Source organism: Haplochromis burtoni, unplaced genomic scaffold (assembly GCF_018398535.1).
Source record: "Haplochromis burtoni strain Fernald_Lab_line unplaced genomic scaffold, NCSU_Asbu1 Contig_29, whole genome shotgun sequence".
In the NCBI taxonomy this organism is placed as follows: domain Eukaryota; kingdom Metazoa; phylum Chordata; class Actinopteri; order Cichliformes; family Cichlidae; genus Haplochromis; species Haplochromis burtoni.
The window spans coordinates 2832070-2852767 of record NW_024582390.1 but is presented as its reverse complement, the minus strand read 5'-3'; the positions used below and the strand labels follow the sequence as shown (position 1 = coordinate 2852767).

General features: G+C 39.5%; 2 protein-coding genes across 2 annotated transcripts; both read right to left on the bottom strand.

Moving 5' to 3' along the window:
- Positions 1 to 21: 21 nt before the first annotated feature.
- Positions 22 to 7452, bottom strand: galnt3 (UDP-N-acetyl-alpha-D-galactosamine:polypeptide N-acetylgalactosaminyltransferase 3 (GalNAc-T3)). The gene is made up of 11 exons (XM_014332357.2): positions 7315 to 7452; positions 6585 to 7124; positions 5712 to 5884; positions 4969 to 5118; positions 4532 to 4766; positions 4318 to 4435; positions 4000 to 4200; positions 2457 to 2588; positions 2130 to 2231; positions 1893 to 2045; positions 22 to 1788 (listed from the first exon to the last, which is right to left on the bottom strand). The coding sequence occupies exons 2-11, from the start codon at positions 7079 to 7081 to the stop codon at positions 1675 to 1677; spliced, it is 1875 nt and encodes a 624-aa protein (XP_014187843.1). The 5' UTR covers positions 7082 to 7124; positions 7315 to 7452; the 3' UTR covers positions 22 to 1674.
- Positions 7453 to 8748: 1296 nt separating this feature from the next.
- On the bottom strand, positions 8749 to 19172 carry ttc21b (tetratricopeptide repeat domain 21B). Its single transcript, XM_005918198.3, has 29 exons — positions 18972 to 19172; positions 18541 to 18670; positions 18344 to 18454; positions 18073 to 18239; positions 17814 to 17936; positions 17433 to 17590; positions 16677 to 16761; positions 16460 to 16558; positions 16166 to 16361; positions 15971 to 16068; positions 15530 to 15730; positions 15193 to 15322; positions 14956 to 15113; positions 14491 to 14715; positions 14136 to 14374; positions 13637 to 13709; positions 12405 to 12515; positions 12182 to 12320; positions 11836 to 11942; positions 11500 to 11688; positions 11164 to 11274; positions 10990 to 11071; positions 10740 to 10890; positions 10498 to 10659; positions 10193 to 10388; positions 9665 to 9889; positions 9371 to 9491; positions 9214 to 9281; positions 8749 to 9134 (listed from the first exon to the last, which is right to left on the bottom strand). Exons 1-29 carry the CDS (start codon positions 18993 to 18995, stop codon positions 9057 to 9059), a joined length of 3957 nt encoding a protein of 1318 aa, XP_005918260.1. The 5' UTR covers positions 18996 to 19172; the 3' UTR covers positions 8749 to 9056.
- Positions 19173 to 20698: the final 1526 nt, after the last annotated feature.

Here is a 20698-nt window from a genome sequence, read left to right as displayed (position 1 = left end):
AAAACTGAAATGCAATAGCTCTAAGCGGGACCCAACTGAATTTATTGAGTTCAAAATATAATTATTAGACCAAGGCACTCTAACACAGAACATTTGTATCCATTCTTCCGCCACTAAAACAAATTTACATTAATCCACAGCCATCTAAACACTAGTGCCTGCACCAGAAATTCATTTGAGAACCCCTGCTGTAAAAATGGACTCCCTTGGGCACAATATTTTCCATTCACAGTTTCCTTAAAAAAACAAAAAAAACAAAAATAAAAATAACTAAAAAGACCCCACCAAAGCACAAACTTAAATAATACAGGAAAACTGTGCTGCAGTTAAAAATAATATATCTCAGAAGACAGTATTCATTACTGCATACATGATGCTAAAAAACAAAAACCTATGCATTAACTGATTGAAATACATGTTTAAGACCCAACTTACTTTCCCTCAAAAAAAAAAAAAAAGGAAGACTAAAAAAAAACCCAAAAACAATAATAACAATAATAACAACAATAAAAAAGATACTTTCAGAATCAACTGAAGTGTAAAAAGTTCAGTCCTGCTCTGAAGGCCCTTTTGATTAAAAAAAATAAAATGAACCAAAACACTGTGTTGACAGAAATCTGTTAACCCTAACCTCAATAAACCATCACCACGCTGACAACACTGACACACATTCCTGTCCAAGGGGAAATAAAAAACAGAAACAAATAAAAAATTATCCAAGGCACTGGACGGTACTGAATAGGAGATTTTTCAGTCCAAAAAACACATTTTTAAAAAGGCACAATGTACATCATTCTTGTCAGTGTCATGTTTTCACTGCTTGTCCTAAAATGTGTTTTTGACTTGTCATTTTGAATCTTTATGATCTACACAATACACAATTTTTTCTTCATTTTAGATTCATTTATTTGTTGACAGATTAAAAGAAAAACCCTTTTCACCCTACATAGAGGGGATCCTTGGTTTAGTTATAGAGTGAGAGACTGTTTTCGGGCATGATTAGGGTCCACTTAAACTATTGGAGAAAAGAGTCACTGCAAAGCAATGTAAAATTGTCATGAGTAATCACCTCTTAGCCCACTATGACAATATTTTTTAGTAGGTTTCTTCCATTTTAATTACTATTAAAATGATGTGAATCACATTTTGCCTTTGGTGTCCCTTTATCCAGTTCGACTTCTATAGGAGGCTTTGGATGTCTGTTCTGCACTGCATCACAAGATAAATCAGGGACTACCTCTAAGAAGAACAGAGTTCAATGCTGCGGAGACCTGATGAACCAATTGATCTTGTGCCCAAGACCTTAACCCTATAACACATGTTATTTTTCCTTCCCATTGCTTTCCTATAGATAGTTGTCTCTGGAACTTACTAGTGTTAGCTTTAAATACCCAAAACTGTGTGTTTTGGTTGTGAAGACTTGGAGTGGTGAAAACATGTCAAACACAAAAGAGGCACTTGTCAGCAAAGTGCATCTTCATTGTTCATATACTCAGCCCAAACTTTCCTTCAGCTCATCTCTGTATAAAAATAAATAAAAAAATCAGTGTGATAATTTATCTAAAAATAATTAAAAAAAGAAAAAAAAATCAGCATGGAAACTGCATATAGTATTTTTTGTCCTAGCTTGTTCCTCACACAGATTAGCTTTTTCTAAAGTGGTATTTTGTGCAGTCAGACGAAGGACCAATGCTGGTATTTGTCAGAAGGGTTGCAAAGAGCCAGAGAAGGATGCTCGTGATGGGCACTCAGACACATGTTCCATCCAGGATTGTAGAATAACTGGTTCTATATGAAAATTTAAAAATGCATATATACACACACATATTACTTTAACAATAATATAATGCAGGGATTGTGAAATTAGTGTAGACTAAAAAGACTAAACTCACATCTTTCAGTTCCCATTTTTGCTCTGCTCCCACCACTGTCTTTTTGCCTTTGTACTGGCAGTCCTCCAGCTTCACAGCCCCCTCCGCCCCGTGCAAACACAGCTCCTTCTGAATGTTGTGTCTAATCTCGTGATGTGTGGAGTACTCGAAATACTACGGCATAGAAACAAATAATGTATTTTAAGTAAACCTGCTCAACTTGTCAAAAAGAGATAAAACAGACGTGTTCCCACTGACCTGGTTTCCTCCCAGACCATGACATGGGTACATGATCAGCTGTTTCCCACCCTCATTGTTCTCCCCAGCATCCAGACATGAGTCCTTGCCCACATTTTTCACCTACAGAGAAGAGGAGGGAAGGGGAAAGCAATGAGAGGAAACAAAATGAAAAACTAACATCCAGTGCAAGCTGTTCAAACAACTTTAGCCTCTAGAGTGCTTTCAGTGGTGTTAAATTGGAACTGCTCAGTACCCTCTGGAGATCCTAAGTGGAAACCCACAGTGGCTAGACAGTGTGCTGTGAGGTTTGAAAAGGAGAGCTGGTGGTCTGGTGTGTGATCTTACTGAGCCAAAGCGAAGTGGGTTGAGATCAGGCATGAAGACTTCTGGATAAACGTTCTGCAAATACCAGGAGAAGCTCTTGCACTGCAGCTTTTCACGGAGTTCCACACGTTTGGAGATATCGCCAAAAGCTCCCTGTTATAACAGAGAGGCAAAACTTTTTTTTAAACTGTCAAAGTACACTTCTGGCATATTTAATGCTACCTTGGTTTTGCTGCAACGCAACAATGCCCCAGACTGGGTTCTTATATTGTATTTAGCTTCTATTCCTGCTGTTAGATATCTGCCAAAAACATTTCTCAGTATCAAAAAGCAGTATATTCAGTGAACATCTGACCTGATGCTAAAACCTAAGCCTTGTGTGAATCTGTCTGAAATTTCACACCAGCTAATAGTATAGATACTGCATTTTCACACTACATACTTTTATAAAATTACATTATGGAAAAGACACATTACTTCTTTATACAAAAACATAGTAATATTGCTCTGTTCAAAATAAATCAAAATATTGCTGATTGTTATCATACTTGTTTTTCTTAAGTCAGCAGGTATATTTTGGTAGTATAATTACTCATTTGATAAATTAACTACAGACAAGTATTTGATCACTGCACTTTTTAAACTGGGAGTGGCGAGTGGAGAGTAATGACTCATTTCAAAGGATTTGCAGGCGCCTAACTCACCTAAATAATGAGGGCTTTACTATAATGACAAGGATGCTTCTCACACTAGTGCTTACTGATAGCAACTACAGTGGATTCTGTGATGCTGTTGACAAAGCCGTGTCTGTCTGAAGCCAGTGGGTGAGGGCTGGCCTGCTCTGTGAGGTGTCGCCCGGAGGGAAATGTTTATAGGACCTGTGGGACCACATGTTGGGAAACCCTGAGAGACAGTGTCATTTACCAGAGATGACTCCTTCTAGGCCTCTTTTTCCTCTGTTGGTTTTTACCCCCCAACACGTGCCCCACATCCCCCATAGCACCCACACACCCACAGCTTTTATGGAATATTTCAATTTACTCTGCAGTGGTTGCCCTGGTAAGAGAGGTATGCTTTTCTCTGCAGAGTATCTGAAGTTATTGATAAGCAGACATAATGCCTCTTCTATGCAAAACATTGGACAAGAGCTTTATGTGTTTTTGGGACAGTAATGAGCAGCCTTAAAACACTTAGATACAAGCAGATGGAAAAATTTCTGCTGTAGACCAATTTGCAAGTTGCTGCCATTTTTAAAAAACAAACAAACAAACAAGAAAATTCAAAGAATCACATAACAGAGTAGAATAGGATAGGACTTCAAATGCAAAATAAATAAATATTGAATTCTGGAGGAAAATGCGAGCCTTTCACCAGGAGCAGAAACATCTGGATGAGCATGTTGATGCCATTCATGGAGATCCTAAAGACTGTTCCAGATCATGATTTTAAAATGTATTCAACTCTAAATACCAGTTGTCTGTTTTAAGGTTTGGGTGTCTACTAAACTAAAAATAAAGTAATTCTAACATCTGGGGGTAGAAAGGGAGTAAGAAGCTATACGTACATCTTTTGCGATCTGCGCAGCTTGCTGGTTACGTCGGTAAAAGATCTCTTTGTAGTCATCCATCCAGACTTCAGCCAGTCTCACCTGATTGCGAGCAATCACTTGTGTGCCCTTAGGAAAGGTGTGTGGACTTTTGGTGCGGAAAACATGACCAACAATGGAACAAGGAATTATCTCCAACTGTCCTCCACACTGCCATACCTTCAAATTAATCATTGACAAAACAGACGCACACGCCCATGCAGCAGTTTGAATAACTGAATGGCTCCAAGGGTAAAAGATATTTGCACACATAATGACAGCTTGGTAATACCTTACCCTAAAGGACATTTCGATATTCTCCCCACCCCAGATTTCCATTTCTTCATCATAGCTTCCGATACGGTAGAAATATTCTTTGGAGATGGAGAAGAGCCCACCAGCAAACGTGGGAGTCCTGTGGATGCATTTTGTTAAATGTTTAGAAGCTTCAAAAGAAGATTGGGTTTCAGATGAAGTCGATATCCAGTATACATGCACAACTTGGACTCACTTGATTGGATACGTTTCATCCTTCCTCCTTCGCTTCTCATGATCTGGTAGGCTCTCCCAACCAAATGAAAGACTCCAATCAAAGTTCCCCCGATTGTGATTCTGGCCATAAGGGGACGGTTTCATGAACTCAAAAGTATTGAGATCAATAGTGGTAATATCAGGACTCACTACTGCAGTGTAGTTTTCCGCTATCCTAGCCAGCAGAGGTTCCAGCCATCCATTAAAGCATTCACCTGTTAATACACCCACATAGGGAAATGCATCACTTACTACTTTCTCTGCAAAAAGCACTAAACTACTTTGTTTAGAACACAAATCCACATGAAAATGGCTTTATAAAGGAGTAAGCAGTGTTTACAAATTGTGCGGGTGTGTGTTTAAGGGCGTGCAAACCAGTTTTTAAATGTGTGAGTAGTGTCAGTGGTGGTGACTAACAATGAGCATCCAGAAAGGTGAGTGTGTCCCCGGTCGCCACGGAGGCACCCAGGAGCCGAGCAGTTATAAGTCCTTTTCTCTCTCGCTGGCGCATGACTCGTACAATGTTCAGCTGCTTCAAATAATCATCCAGCTTGTCCTTTAACTCATCTGAAAGCGTGGGATATCAATTAGACGTTAGAGTTGGAGATACAGAGATGCTTAATTTGATGAATACAAGATAAAAAGCAACACAAAATACTCCAAAATAAATCAAATAACAATAATTGCTTAACTGCTTACTAGTTAATCTCACAGACCCTAGCCCGAAAAAGAAGACAAACAGATTAAGAACAAATTTATGTTCCTTCCATGTTTAACTAGATTTCAAGAAATCTGCTGCACTGCAGGACTCAATCTGCCTGCTCACAGCAAATAGCTGAGCTTAGGTGTCAGCTGAACTTCATTCTTTGAAACCTCTGTCCTTTCCAGGATTACGTTTCCTTCCTACATCTGACCCATTTATAATGGTTAACTCTGACTCATCTCTAAGCTCAACCACTGCTAATTCCTCTTAGGAAAGTATTCACCGCGGGGCCCCTTGCTTCCTGTTGTTAACCCACATCAGGTGCCACAAAAGAAGAAGCAGGGAGCTCCCCTCTGCATGTTTCATGGCACACAGTGAGTTGCCCACCCAACACGCTGCATGAAATTGAACCCAAAAGTGAGCAGGACAGTCATGAAGGAGCCCATTGAGGTTTTACCATCTACGCTGGCGTCATCCACCAGGATGATCTCTTTGAGGAGAATGGCGGGGGAGGTGTGAAGGACACTGTATACCGTCCTTAGCAGAGTGCTCCAGGCCTCATTGTGAAACACAATTATCACACTGGTGGTCGGCAAGGGGGGGCATCGCTTGAAGGTTTGCTCAATGCATCTGTACAAGGAGGGAAAAGAGCACAAAGATCTGACTATCCTGTACAGTTCCTGAGTGGCACAGTATAGTTATTACATCTCCAAGCTCTCCCCTGTGGGGAGTCCATTTCAGCTGTGACACTGCATGTGTGGCAGCCTTTGAAATACCTGCCATATTAGAGTAGGACAAACTTTGTAATTCAGCCTAGGGAGATTGCCAGAACATGGACCGGCTTTACGCGTCTGCCTTGTATCGACTAAACTGACATGAGAAGCCCATGTGGATTTCCATGTGTTTGGATGTACTGCAACAAGCCAAGCAAAACGTTGCTTCTTCCTGAAATTTTAACCACAATAATTGGCCAGGCATGCTGAAACAAAGTCTCTCTCACAGTAATCATCTCTGTGGTTTCTGCCTGACATTTTCCCCAGTTACAAAAAACAGAAATTGAGAGAAATTTGTTGGGGTTAGATGGTCGCTGTTGCATTAAGAAAACTACTTTTAAAATAATTTATATGGGTATTTTTCAGAGTGCAACTATATTTTAGACAGAAAGAGTAGCATCAATACTGAATTCATATCCACAGGATAGTATAAATACTTGATTTTTTTAAAAAATAAAGTCAACGTTTGATCTAATATGTCCCTTAATAACACTATCTTTTAAAATTGTTATTTTACATAGGTTCATCAGAAGCCTGGAGAGTCAGTGTACACATACTCTGGTGGTCTTGTGTCTGCACCCAGGTCTCTGCTCAGAGAGATGTGGTCACTTGCATACAAGTTAAAGCAGTGTTTCTCTTCACCCCTCTCCTTCTCCTTTTGCTCATTGGGGCTCAGCGAGTCAGTGTTGAAAGGTTTCCCAGCAGCTCCGGGGGCAAGAGGGTTCTGGGGTGGCCGCTCCAGAGCTGGCCTGAGCTCAGCAGCAGTGTAGTGACCTGGCAGACAAGACGTGCCGTCTGCTTTCTCCTGATGACGTACAGGGGCTCTGATCTGCATCTTTGGCATTGCATCCCTGAAGTTATTGACAGCTCCCATCACCATTCCCAGCATGGCATCCCGCTTCACTGCCATTTCCTTCAGCCACGGGTCCTCCTGTTGGCTTTGGCTTCCGACTTCCCATTGTATGAAGAACACAAATGTGACAAAGACAAGAGCCACTATGAGAAGTTTCAGTGGGTGCAGGCGCCTTCGGAGTAGTCTGCGAAGAACTGGCATTCTTTTTGAATGTAGAGCAGGCTGGCTTTGGATTGAGATTCAGCTGTAACAAACAATAATATTCATAATCCGAACACTGATGAGTAAACAGTATTTATGTGGCTTCAGGATTTATGACATAAAGGGTTGAAGAAAAAAACAACACACACACACACACACACAGAGAGAGAGAGAACATAATGAATGTTCTCTGTGTGTGTGTGTGCTGTCTGCATACTTTAGGTATATTTTACCTTTTGGTAATAAAAAGGTAGGCGTGAAGCTTCCTGTGCTCCATTGAAAAATCACATATTTAAAACCGGCTGGTGAAATCAGCAAACAACCTCGGGTCTGGATTCCCTCAGCAAAAAAATACAGCGCACCATGAATCGCTGACCAACAAGTTAAGGCTAACAACGTCCTTTAAACTGCTCTCTGAAAATTAAACAAACGCCATCTCGCTTTAGCTGGAAACCATCGCTTTCACGTCAAACAAAACTTTTCTTCCTGGAGAAGCCCAAAAAAAAAAAAAAGTCAAAAGATTTGCTCAAAGATTGCCAGTGAACTTCCGTCTCGTTGGATCCAGGTGTGCTCCTCTCAGGTAAAAGGCTATGACGTACATGTGCGCTTGCGCAGAGAAAACTTCTGCGTATCAAAATAGTGCATCAGGACACAATCCACACCTGAAATAAAAACCAAAAGAAAAGGCCATTACGACAGAAGAAAATTCGCTAAAACCTTTAGAGATAAATAATTAAATAAATCAAAGATTTGACAATCACTGCTGAATGGAACATTTGGGCTATCGCGACAAACTATTATATAAATACGCTAAAGTGGTCTGGAGCTCCTCGAGAAATGTTTGAGACTCCTCTGCGCGGAGCTGCTTAAAGGTGTCATTAATAGGATTTGTTCTAGTGGTCATTCACTGGGACAGTTGCTGGGTTACAAATAACGGAGGAACGCGATATATCCCACCGCATCCAATCAAGTCTCTGAGAAACGCCGCATATTGGCCATAGAGCTTAAACTTATGAACTCAAGAGGAACGGACAACGCACATGGTACACAAAAATCTGGAAAAGTTACGCATCCTTCCCAGCGAAGACGCGAATAATTATTAAAAGCTTTCCGTATTCCGAATAAAAGTTGTTGGCTAAAAAGCTTAGAAACTCACCACCGCACACTGCAGCTTGTCTAATCCTTGAAATGTTCCACGTTTACCACAACGGATTGTGTTCATAAAGAGTTGGATGCTTGCAGGAGTAAAGACGTGGATTCCGCCTGCAGGGAGCTTGCTCTGGTGCCCAGTTTGAAGTCTTTCTGCTTTTTGACTCGCACAGTGACTCCATCTGTAGTGACTGTGTTCTCCGCAGCTCGCTACCCACGGCAGGCAGCCAGTTTATTATGTCCATTAAAATGCTTACCGTGTGTCCTATTCTAGTCACGCTTGTAACTGTTTTTCTGTGTCAGCACCGGTGATGTAAACCGTCTAGTCATATTGTGTTTTCATTCTATTAGGCAGGTATCCATGCTTTCTGAACAATAAATCAAAGTTTGAAGGGGGATAAAAGCCAGGCCACAGCAACACCATATCTGAAATAACTTTATTTGGAGAAAAAGACAAAGACAGTTGTCTACATTTCTGTTTTACGCTTGAGAAAATAAGTCAGTAAATCACTATTGTTATCCGGTTATGATAGACTGTAACAGATGCAGAAGCACATTTACATCTTAATAAACTTCAAAGATACTTTCGTACAGACTTCGTAAAGACTATAAACTGCAGGAGCTTTCTCTTTCTGTCTATGGAAAAAAAAATCCCTTAAGTTGTGCTTGAATATCTTTCCACTTTTTCCCACCCTCTCTTTTGATGGTCAGCTACCAACTATTTACATGGTCAGAAAACTTGACAGAAAATTCAAAACAATACATGTGGATTCAATCAAATAGTTACAGAAAATATTTCTCTATCACAAAAAATACAGGTCCAACACTATGATCTCAGGGAGGCCCGAGCTTTGTCCAGGATGTCCTTTCTTATTCTTGGATAATTTGGATGAGCAGCCAGAACCTGTGAACAAAAATTAACAAGATTAACAGGACAGAAACATGTTGAAAATATAAACTATTAACATCCAAACGTGTCTCACCTTATGACAGACGTCTATGGCATCGACATATCGCTTCGCTTTCAAGTAGTTAAAAGCAAGCTTGTACCCTGAAATAAAAATGGACATACATGTTAGAAATGTGAGCCTTTGAATCTTTGTCCTTAGTAACAGAGCTAGACGTGCGACTTTGACATACCAATAGTTGGGTTGGTTTGATTTCCATGTTTCCAAGCCATTTCATAGTTCAATGCAGCATCGCGGAATGACTGCTCTTTTTCCATTATATAGCCCCTATATTCATATGCTTTACTGCATGACTGGGGAAGAAAAAAATAAAATAAAATAACTGTGCAATTATAAATTTACTTAAGTCAGTTTCTGCATAACAAAGAAACAAATTTTGAAAAAAAGCACACAGAAAAACAGATATATATGTTAACTGCACTGTCCTCATTTCATATTTCAATAGTGACGACATTTTCAGGCTCACCTTGTTATGGGAGATGCATTTGTTTAGGAGTTCCAGGGCCATCTCGTACTTCCCTGAATGGATGTAGATGTCTGCCAGGAGTAGCCAGCTTTTCTCAAACTCATCTGCATCAGCAATGCTCCAACTCATCTTAGCTACACGTTTGAGCTGGTTCCTGGCACGAGGAGTTTGCTTTAGCATCATGTAAGCTGTTGCCATTGCCAACAAGGCTGGCACATGATCTTTCTGAATGGAAACCAGGAATATCGGTGAGACGAGATGAATCTGACAACACTGCACCACTATGCCACTTCTAATTGTTTGCACTCAAATTGTCAATGGCTTCATTTATAGTTCCATACAACAGATGACATGTATGGATGACAATCCATTAACATTAAGCAAATATTAAATGAATACTTAGTTGGATACAGTGTAATGTACAGTGTATGTGCACAAAAGAGAGCCTGGAGAAAGAGAAGGAAGAAAAGCTTCTACTTTGGCTATAACGTCTACGAGAGAGTCATGCTGGACCTAGAACTTACTTACCTCATTGTTGGCAATATCTGTGAAAACACTGAGGGCTTTCTCTATATTGGCCTTCTGTTTAGTCGCCATAAGGCAGTAGTTCTCCAGGATGCGGAGCTGTACATGTCCACTCTGAGTCTGAGGCTTTAACTCCTTCAGCAGCTTCTCAGCTGTCCTCACAGCAAGCTGCTCTGACTCCTGCTTCTCTGTAGAGTTCCTGGAGAGCGACACCAAGCAGATGCAAATCTGTTATAACAGAAGCTTACACTGCATAGTCTAGTATTTCTTCCCTTATGTATTACATTTTCTTAATTAAGACCACTTACCCAATTTCACCATCTAATGTCTCAAATAGCTCTCCTCCAACCGTGTCATTGTCAGGGTTTAGGTAGATTTCAATCATGTTATATACAGCATTTTGGCCCCAATCATTGTCTTTTCGTGCCTTATTAAAGTGTCGCAGAGCATCATTAGGTTGTCCTGTGTACCTGACCAAAAAGCACAAGTTTAGTCATTGAGTTTGACACAAATGTTCCTGTAATCTCTGGAAGACACTGTTGTAACTTACCAAAGATGAAGTCCTCTGCAGTAGTTAAACCCAGGGTCAAATCGAGACCTTGAAGAATGTTTTTCTGCCATATCAAGAAATCTGGAGGCGTCTTCCAGCTTCCCAGCCCTTCTCATCAATTCAATAAGACGTGACAGAATGTGGTAGTTGTCTGAAAACAACACATGCAAGATATTATGGCTTCCATTTAGACAATGCCAAATCACATTTGATTTAAAAAAAAAAAAAGAGAAAGATGGCCCTGTTATACCTGGTGTGCGTTCAAGCAGTTGCTGAAAATGGAAAACTGCTTTCTCCTTGTTCTCCTTCCTAAGCATAATGTCTGCCAACATCTAAGGACAAACATATTTAAGACACAGGTTGTTATTTATGGTTCAGAAAAAGGTTATGGTCAAAACTGTAGTGGCAAATGATCAGAACAAACCAGAGTCGCATCTTCATTAAATTGGTCATTCTTCAAAATGACGCTGCACTGCTCCTGGCATGCATCAGTCTCACCTAAAGTAAGGTACAAGCATGCCAACTCCAGCATCACCTAAGAACAGGGGAAACATTCTAATAATGAAGTCGATGTACCAACCTTACTGGTACAGTAATGACTATATACTGTAATGAGTCATTTCGCCTAGATAAACCTACCAACAACTAAGATCACAATTTAAAATTTTAAAACACTTGGGCAAGACTCAAAAGGACACCAGTGCTTGTTACCCACAGCTGCAGTAAGTACACAGAACGTTTTTGATTCAGCTGCACTGACCTTGCGATCTGTCTCACAATACACAAGAGCCTCTTTGTAGAATTTGACTGCTCTCTCATAGCCCCTCTGACTTGTGTAGTGTTTGGCGATCTCAGCACAGATCTCAGCAGCAAGTTGCTTCTGCATGGGGACAGCATCAGGCTGCTCCAACTGCATGCGTTTCAGCACTTTGGCCTGTACATCCCGAGCCTATGAACAGAACATCATCATTATGGAAATAACATCAATCAGCATCATCATTATTATTCGAAAAAAAAGAGACAAGTCTTACAATGGTTAAGATGTTTTTGTGTGTAAAGAGGACCAAGAGAAAGCCAAATGCCTGGGCCTACTTACTCTTTGTAGTGAAAGTATAGACTCCTCTGTTTTCTCAACTTTGTTTTGGACTTTGGCTAACAGGACCAGATAACGGCAGTCGTCTGAGAGCACAGGTAGTTGATTCACTGTGTGTAAAAAATGCATAATGAAAATGGCAACAATTAGTAAAAGCATTTTCAAAAAACCAACAGAGAAATGTTTTGATTTGTTCTATAAAATCTAAGCAGTGAGGAATTTCCACAATCAACACTACCTGTATCGTCATGGCTATGGACAAAATATAATCATGACTAGGCTCTCTTGTTTATTTCACTGTTAACGTCAAGACTTCACTGTATATAAAATAGTGTGACGTCTTAAGCACCTTGTTCATGGGCCAGAGCATCATGCAGGACCCTTTCACAGCGCTCATATTGCTTCATTTTCATCAGCAGCTCTGCCAGGTCATAACGCAGGAAGTTCTGTTGCTCAGTCTTCAGGGCCTCTTCATAGTAATTTATTGCCTGTGTAAAAGCAGACTAGAGTCAACAAAAGACTGTCTCCACTTGACTTGTATTTTATCTTTTAAATAAGTTTATGACACAAACCTTGATGTAGTGATGAGTCTTCACCAGAGCCTTTCCTATCTTGCTGGCTAAAGCACCATCTTTAGGGTTCTTCTTCAGCGCTTGCTCGTAAGCCTCAATTGCTTTCTGCGGCTGAGGATAAACACACATGCAGATAAGTGGTGTTGCTTTAAGTTTTTGTAAATATTAGAAACGGCTATAAACACGTGGTAAACACTTTAGAAGCTGTTGCATGAGTAAGAGCTGTTAAAGGAAACTGAATCAAGAAACAATTTCTGATAGCCAGGTTGGGAATCTGCATTTTAACCTTCAATGATGTCATCGCACTTATCAACATAACCAAAATATGTGTAACACAAGTAATCATAGCAGGATTAAGCTGCCACCTATAAAATTATGTAGGTTACTAATCAGTTGAGCAGAGGATTAACCTGTCACTAGGATAGTCTGTTCTTTTCCTTTGTCTACCTTTAATGAAGAACTTTATGAAGAGACCAGCTGTTGTTGTTTAACTTTAATTGATAAGTGAGAGTTACGCTGCTGTTGTTAATCAGTGGTTAGTGTGTGATAATGGAGAACACGTCCTTGAAGACATTATAACACACTGAATTCAGCTGCTATTTGATGGAGGTGTATGTGAGCTTGCAAATATCCGGTGCACCATATTCACATTAAAAACAGTAGGGAGATGATTAGATGACTTTCTATGCTGCCAGTGATCCCTAGTGAATGTACATGAATCATGTGGTCTGAAAATACTTGATAAATTATTATGAAATTTGAGCATTATAAAAATGAGAATTACATTTCCTTTCCAGCAACAGGGATGACTATTTAGGATGACTATTTACACCCCCTCAGCCTCTGAGTCAGTTCCCTGTTTAAGTATTTAAAGATGTGATGTCCTGTGATTTTAATAATGTTATTCAAACTGTACACAATATTGTTCAAGGGATAAACTCTTGGTTCAGTAGCTCATTTCATGAGACGTGGCCTTTCCTAAACCACCTTAAAGTGGCTACCAAGCAAGGCTTTTAGGTTTTATAGCTTTAGCAATGAAGCTTTAGTAAAACTATGTTTCATCATTATGCTCAAAACTGCACAGCAAGTGCACAATCAGCACAATCGACCTTTTTGTTATTCTTGTTGTTCTCGAATACCTCGATTACATTAAGAACAAGCATTTTAAAGCCAAACTTGAGTTGGTTGTTATATTGTCCAAAAGACACAGATGAAACACATCTTGCACTTACTTCTTGAATCTTCATGTAGGCATCACCAAGTAAGACATACGTGTGAGAGCTGGGCAGCTTTTCTATCATTTCTCTGGAGAAAAGATAGAGGTATCATATCACATATGGAGTGCTTCATTATGCAGACAGATGTCTGTGCTGGTCTGTGATTCAGTCACACTTTACTAAGTCTCAGCTGTCAATAATAAGTATCATCTGAGACCAGTTTCAAGACTCGAGGAAACTGCTCATTTCCTTTCAGCTGAATGGCTTTGGTTGCCTTTATTTCATTTAGTTTAATCTTGTGATGTTATAAATTGTACTACAGACTTAACTTGATGACAGGTAGCAGCTGTTTTCGGAAGATATTACAAGGTTATGTCATCAATCAACTTAAACTACTTCAACTATTTCTCTTTAAAAATTCACATTGTGTTTCAGATAGTATGTGTCTTCATATATTAAACTAATACCTAATATTTCTGTATTTTGCTCACTGGAGTCCAGATTTAGTGCTCACCTGTAACAGCTTGCATACAGGCGTTTCTCTTTTCTGTGGTTCAGATATATGTCTGCCATTTTCTCCTTAGCTTGGATGTAATAGGGCTGCTCCGGGGTAATATTTCTGAGCATACTCAGTGCCAGTTCTGTGTCACCACGCAGCAAAGCCAGGTCCGCATTAGCAATAGTGACTCGTAGCTCCTCAGGTGTTCCTGAAAACTCATTGATGGCATCCTGCATCACTTTTGCTGCTTCATGCTGAAATATGAAATCCATTCATGAGCTTATACTGAATTCTTCCATTTTTTGGTGTATGTTGAAACCCAAAGTAAGTGCACCAGCTTTGACTAGCCAGTCAAAATACACTATTTTACCTGTTCTTCATTGAGCCAAAGGGCCTCAGCTAATTCCAAGAAGACAGAGACACAGTCCGCAGAGCTCAGTTCTGACTTCTTGTTTTTGGACTTGGACGAGGATCCAGCTCTGCGGACACCTGGAAGATTCATGGCTATCTGCAATGTCTGAATAGCCTCAGTAAGCTCACCTGTTTTCTTCTTAGTCTGAGCTTTGATCAGGTGATACAGTGGGTGGTCTCGAATCTGGAATTGGAAAAAATTCAAGACTCCTTACTGTCATTATGCATGCATAAAAAAAATCAAGGCAATACTTTAACACTTCATATCCTATGACTGCTAGTGACAACGGCTTGCTTCATAAATATATAAGTTATTATAAAAATAGAACATTAATTATCTGGCAGCGGGTCAAATAACCCATTGAAACAGTGTATTATACAGATTTAGCTGCAAATAAAACTGTGGTGTTGATGGTGATTTTACCTCAAAGTTATGGCTGAGGCAGAGTTCAAGGGACTGAGAGCACAGCCTCACGTTACCCTGCAGTAGATGGATCTGTGCCATTAACAGATGAGCATCTGCATGAGAAGGACACTGGTCCAGGCAGTGTTGTAAAGTACTCTGAGCAGCATCAATGTCACCTGAATGAACACAGAAGCAATGTAATTTAAAAAGCTATCTAAGAAAAGTAAACACAAATATTTTAACTGCGGTACTCACCTGACTGATATTTAACTTTGGCAAGCAAGAACACTGCTTGAAGGAGACCTGGCACAATTTTTACTACTTTATCCAACACAGTAGCACAGTGCTGGAGCTGAGGAGCAGCAGGTTGGCCTGGAGCAGGAGGCTTTGGCAAAAAAATAAAAAGTTTGTTTTTAAATGTATTGTTTTGTTTTTTTATTTTTTTTATTTTAAGCCTCATTATTATATTCTTAGAATCCATATCTGTACCCATGTATCTATTTTGGGAATGCACAAACTTGAGGCAAAGAATTCACATAAACATTTGTAGGACACACAAACATCCTGTCCCTTATGATTCTTCCAGCTGTACCTTGGCAGGGCAGAGGGCAAGATATTCTTTGACAATCTCCAACAGGAAGTCAGGATTCAGTTTCTCTAGGTACTCTACTCCAAGAGGCAGCCCATGTAAGGAGGAGAAGTGTGCATCCACTGCATCATTCAGCAAGTTGGTGACCTCTTCCTGTGACCGGTGGCGTTTCATTGCCAGCACAGCACGTAGGTATAATAATTCCTTTAACACATATATATTTTTTAAAGAATGAAAGAGAAATAGATATAAATTAACAGAAAGTACTGCAAAAAAACTGACAAGAGTACAAGATGAATAAGAGGCATCACTGTGAAATTAAACAGTCACTCTGGAAAACAGTGAAAAGTCACTGAAAGACCAAATGAAGCCGCCGTTGCTTATCCTGCCAGAAGCCAAAACATTTGACCAGAATTTGCGTATTCCTGCAGAAAAAAATCCTACCGCTGATTTTCCAATAGATTGTTGAAACTCTGTCAGAAATTCCAACTGTTGTTCTGCATCTTCAAGATTTCCCTCTATCAGCTGGCAATGAATCATACCTAATTAAGGGGAAAAAAGTTATTTCCAAAGATATTTTTGAAATCTGTGACATACTGATCCAAATTAACATACAGAAAAATAATCTGAACACATTACCAGTCAAAGCAGAAACACTACTGTGATCCCTGTTGGTAAAAGGAGTCTTATACCACTTCATTGCCTCCTTGATTCTGCCCTGAAGCACCATCTGGTAGCCCAGCTCTGTGGCTAAGTCAGAATCCCCTTGTGCCAGAGAAAAGGCTCTTTCCACCATTCTGAAAGTCTGCTCAATCACTTTCTCATTTCGTCCACACTGTAATGATAATAATTAAAGAACAAGCCAACAAAGTGCTGTAATTCAATTAAATTATACCATTGTGATTTTAGAAAGAACGCTGAAAGTTGTCTTACGACCCGAGTGAAGGCCAGAGACATTTGGTAAAAAAGCTCAGGGTTGCGTGGCTCCAAAATCTCCAAGCTGCTGATGAGGTTTGAAAGATGCTTTACTGACTGGGGACATAAAAACAATTTATACAAACTAATGAAAACAAATAGTTTATCTGTATTTGTGTCCAATTTCTGCAATATGAAATGAAAGTATGAATGTGTGAAAATGTGTAAGTTCTACCTCGATAATATTGCCGTCTCGGCATAAAGAATGCAGGGCTAACATCCGAAGTGCCTCCAGGTTATTTTTATCTTTCTGTAAAAGCCTGAAACATGACACAAGGAGATGTGAATAAAGTCCATCTCCTACACTTAATAAGGTTGGACTTCTTTTATTCGTAGTAATAGAATATCTGATACTGCTGCAGTAGTGTGTTGAGCTCCCAGGCAAATAACATTAAAGATAAAAAGACTTGTGAAGGCGTTTGAAGGATGTAATGAATACTGTTTGCTGCCTGCACCCCTCCCATTTCATAACATCACAGTTAAGGCACCACAGAGGCTCAGAACATGGTGCAACCTGAGAAATCACTCTTCCTCCTGTTCTGTAAACCTGAACCGCAACTCCTTGGAATTGTATGTCGTTCCAACACTTTGGCTCAAAGGACTTTTTATACTATGTGCCACTTGCTAAAGTCCAGGGGGGGTGGGGAGTGGGGGGCAAGCACAAACAATGGCTTAGTCAGTGTGCACTGGTTTGAGGCATCACGTTGGTGTTTCATTTGCACTTGAATGCTAAGCCATTTGTAAAGGCAAACTGTGTTTTCTTATATGCCTGGTGATTATAAATTTTATTGCACTTCCTGATCTTACAGAGATAATACCATTTTTTTTTAAGAAAAAGAAAGAGGAAATGAGCAGAAATAAGCTTGCAAAACAAAATGAAAGACTATTCCTACATTTGATTTGGGAGAAAGCTCTGAACTATCTTAATCACCTGTGTGCTACATCTATGGTTTGGTCCCAGTCTTGTAGGCTCAGCAGCAGTTTCATTTTCTTGGTGAGAGCAGGTAAAAACACAGGGAAGCTCACAATCACTTGGTTAATGATCTCCAATGCTCCAGAGTAGATCTGGTGATATTCACAGTATTGTGCCTGGGATACATGAAGCATCACTGAGTGGTTAAAATCACTAGAATCATTATTAATGAGTAATCACAAACAACAATCTGTCAAATGAATAACTAAAATAATGATACAATAAGTAATATTAGATTTACAGGGCCTGTAAGAACAACTAGAGAAACAATAACATGCTAACATATGTAGCTGTGGTTAAGGAAGACTATGTAATGTGGATCTGTATTTCCCATGTCACCTTTCCCATCATGGCGAAAACATCTGCTCTCTCTTTCAGTCCCTCATCAAAGTATTTCCCAGCCTTTCTGGCGTAGGCATCTTTACCAGATGTCACATCTATCCAGGCTTTGAGGATTAATCCCTAAAGAATACGTATCAGTCCACATTTGACAAACGTGCAAACACTTATCAGGCTTAAATGTTTTATAAAAATTGAAGAGTAATGCTGATTTCTCAAACTGAAACAATAACTAAATAAATAGATATGTCGATCTCACCTCTTTCGAGCCATTGGAAAGTTTGATCATTCTCTCCGTGTACTCTCTTGCCTTATCATTTCGCCCTAATAGCCAAAGAAAGGTGCCAGCATAGTACAGACTCTTGGGAGGTGCACTTTTACGATCCTCTTTTACCTTAGCATCAAGTTCTTGAATAACTTCTCTGTCTGGGAACACAAAGAGACACATAAGACTGGAAGCACTTGTTGGCAATCCATTTCCACAAGAATCCTTGGAAAAATAAATGGATGGTGTGAAAATGTTGTCTTACCTGGGTTTGTCTTTTTTTTCTCTGCATATACAAGAGCCATTAATGTGCAGAGAGAGAGCTCTCGATGATCTCTTATAGTGTCCAGTTCTACCTTAGCTTCTTGAATTTGATCTGTAAACAAATAATGACAGAAATGCACTAATGAGAGGCAACAAATCCGACCTGAAAACGTTTAATTAGATTTTTTTCGAGCTTACCTTGCATGAGGTTACCGTATGCGTGAAAGAAAGTATAGACAGCATCATTGCTGTACTTCTTTTGAGCAGCCGCTGCAGCGTTCACCGCGTGATTGAAATACTTCTCATAGCAATAGTACTTAATCAGAGCCTGTGGAAAAGCATACGGAGGACACCGTGGTGTCAGCAAAAGCGGTTTGTAAACCATTTTCCAACTAGCAGACCAAATATCAGATGCTAACTAAAATAGATAGCTCCTCCGTTAGCTAGTAAGCGCAACGGCATTAAACGTTAGCCGGTGCAAATGCTGTTATCACTGTTGAACTTTTTGGACAGAGATATACGTCAACCACACGTTATACATGTTACTTATGTTTCGTATCTTAGCTTAAATACGCCATTCACTTTCATTTGAAGCCTTGGACGGTGTAGCATTTATCGAATTTGCTTACCAGGGTTGTCTCTTCATCCTCCATGTTCGCTTCAAGTGGCAACAGTAACAGACTTCAGTATATCAGTTGGAAATTATCGGGAACTACACTGTATTTTAGGGTAAAAAGGATGTTATTGTACTGTTAGTTTGGGTTTTCGCCATCTTGCACTAACGCATTTACTGTTGCCTGGTAACTTAGGAGCGTGGAGAAAAGAAGGTAATTAATCCCTACTTTATTTCTGCCAGGCATTATTTTAGTCCACAGCTTCTTGTTTTTCCTTAGCATTCTAAAGTAAGAAACAGATCGAAAGCCTTACATTGTTCATATCCTCTTTGCAATTTAAAAAGTATTTTTAAGAAAAGTCTTTCGGGCGACGACTGGCAAAGTACCAAAGGTATCTAGGGCGTGTATGAAGCCTCACAGACAATACTCAGGGTAATGAAAAACCACTATTAACGCCATTTTCACGTTTTGGACTCGCCATTTCCTCCTTTGTATCTCAAGGTGGCGCAATCATCCCTTTTATAAAAAGTGATCTCTTCTGCTGCCAGTAGTATAAGCAAATTAACATAAACTGAGTTTGTTCCAGTAAGTGTCAAAATTTTTTGAACTGCAATTTTAAAAATATCACATACCAGTTTCACCACTTATTTAGTTGGTCCCACCTTCGAAGCTGTGCGTTTGAAGAAAAAAAAAAAATAGAGCATGTGAAATGTAAAATAACCTATTTTGAATACATGGAAATGATGTGTGCGAGCTCCATGGATTGAATTACATTTTGATGTTACAGCTTAGGTTAATGCGGGTGTTGTGTGTGGCTGGCCTTCTTTTTGCTAGATCTTTACAGTTTTCCTTCACAGTTTTACATCAATTAAGGCTAATCTTAAAGTCTTACCAATTGTATTATTATTATTTGTGTATTATAAACTATAATTGTTCAGCTCATGCTAAAATTTCTCACCCATTAGCACATTTTTACTAAGTTTACTCTCTGCAATAAAAACACGCACATGCACACAGTGATAATTGGTGGCCCAGTGTTATGCAACACTATTCATCAGCTGTATGTAAGTATGCAGTGTTGAATCCACGGCAGGAGCATGGGTGCAACTGTTCCAAGAGAGACCTTTCCATGCCTTGTCAGATACTGTTTAGCACTGACTCTGGCACATAATCATTACTCTCCACAGCACACATCAATGGTAGAGTAAATCAGGTTAGTATTGAGCTCTGTGCATGTGCAGCAATGGGAAATGTCTATGTAGTGCACCACACAGTTTTATTCACAGAGATTATTTAACACAAATGCTAAACAATTTTACCAAGAATTTAGCATCTATTGTTATTAATAGTACCTTTTGTTATTGTATAAATCCAAACAAAGCATATAGAATTGATAGTAATATTGTAATTGCACTTACATGGTAGAAAGTTGAGGTGTTGTACTTAGCAAAGAGCAATAAATACTGCATGTGTTGTTGCACATCCAGAGAATGCATCTAAAAACCTATTAGTGAAAGACGACGGAATATGGACCCCCTGGGATATGCTGCTATAGCATTCTAATGGCTGTATCCATTGTGGTTTGTACAGACCATTATTGATCAAAGCACCATGCCCACTAATACAAGCAGCTCACTTGCTAATGAGCCCTTTATTTCTTTTTCCACAAGTGTTAAGAAAAAAAGTTGCCTGAAATTTGATGATTGCTTTGCACTTATATGCATGCACTCTTTCCACCGCTT

Bases quoted from the DNA above. Each gene is read 5' to 3' on its own strand.
- galnt3 (XM_014332357.2), bottom strand. From the start codon at position 7,081: ATGCCAGTTCTTCGCAGACTACTCCGAAGGCGCCTGCACCCACTGAAA. The intron at 4,436-4,531 runs GTGAGTCCAAGT...ATGCATCCACAG, and splicing joins GATGAAACGTATCCAATCAA to GACTCCCACGTTTGCTGGTG. The intron at 2,046-2,129 runs GTCAGTGGGAAC...TCTATGCCGTAG, and splicing joins ATGGTCTGGGAGGAAACCAG to TATTTCGAGTACTCCACACA.
- ttc21b (XM_005918198.3), bottom strand. From the start codon at position 18,995: ATGGAGGATGAAGAGACAACCCTG. The intron at 17,937-18,072 runs GTGAGATCGACA...CGTATTCTTTAG, and splicing joins TTTCCAATGGCTCGAAAGAG to GGATTAATCCTCAAAGCCTG. The intron at 16,762-17,432 runs GTGATTAAGATA...GTCATGTTTCAG, and splicing joins ACCATAGATGTAGCACACAG to GCTTTTACAGAAAGATAAAA.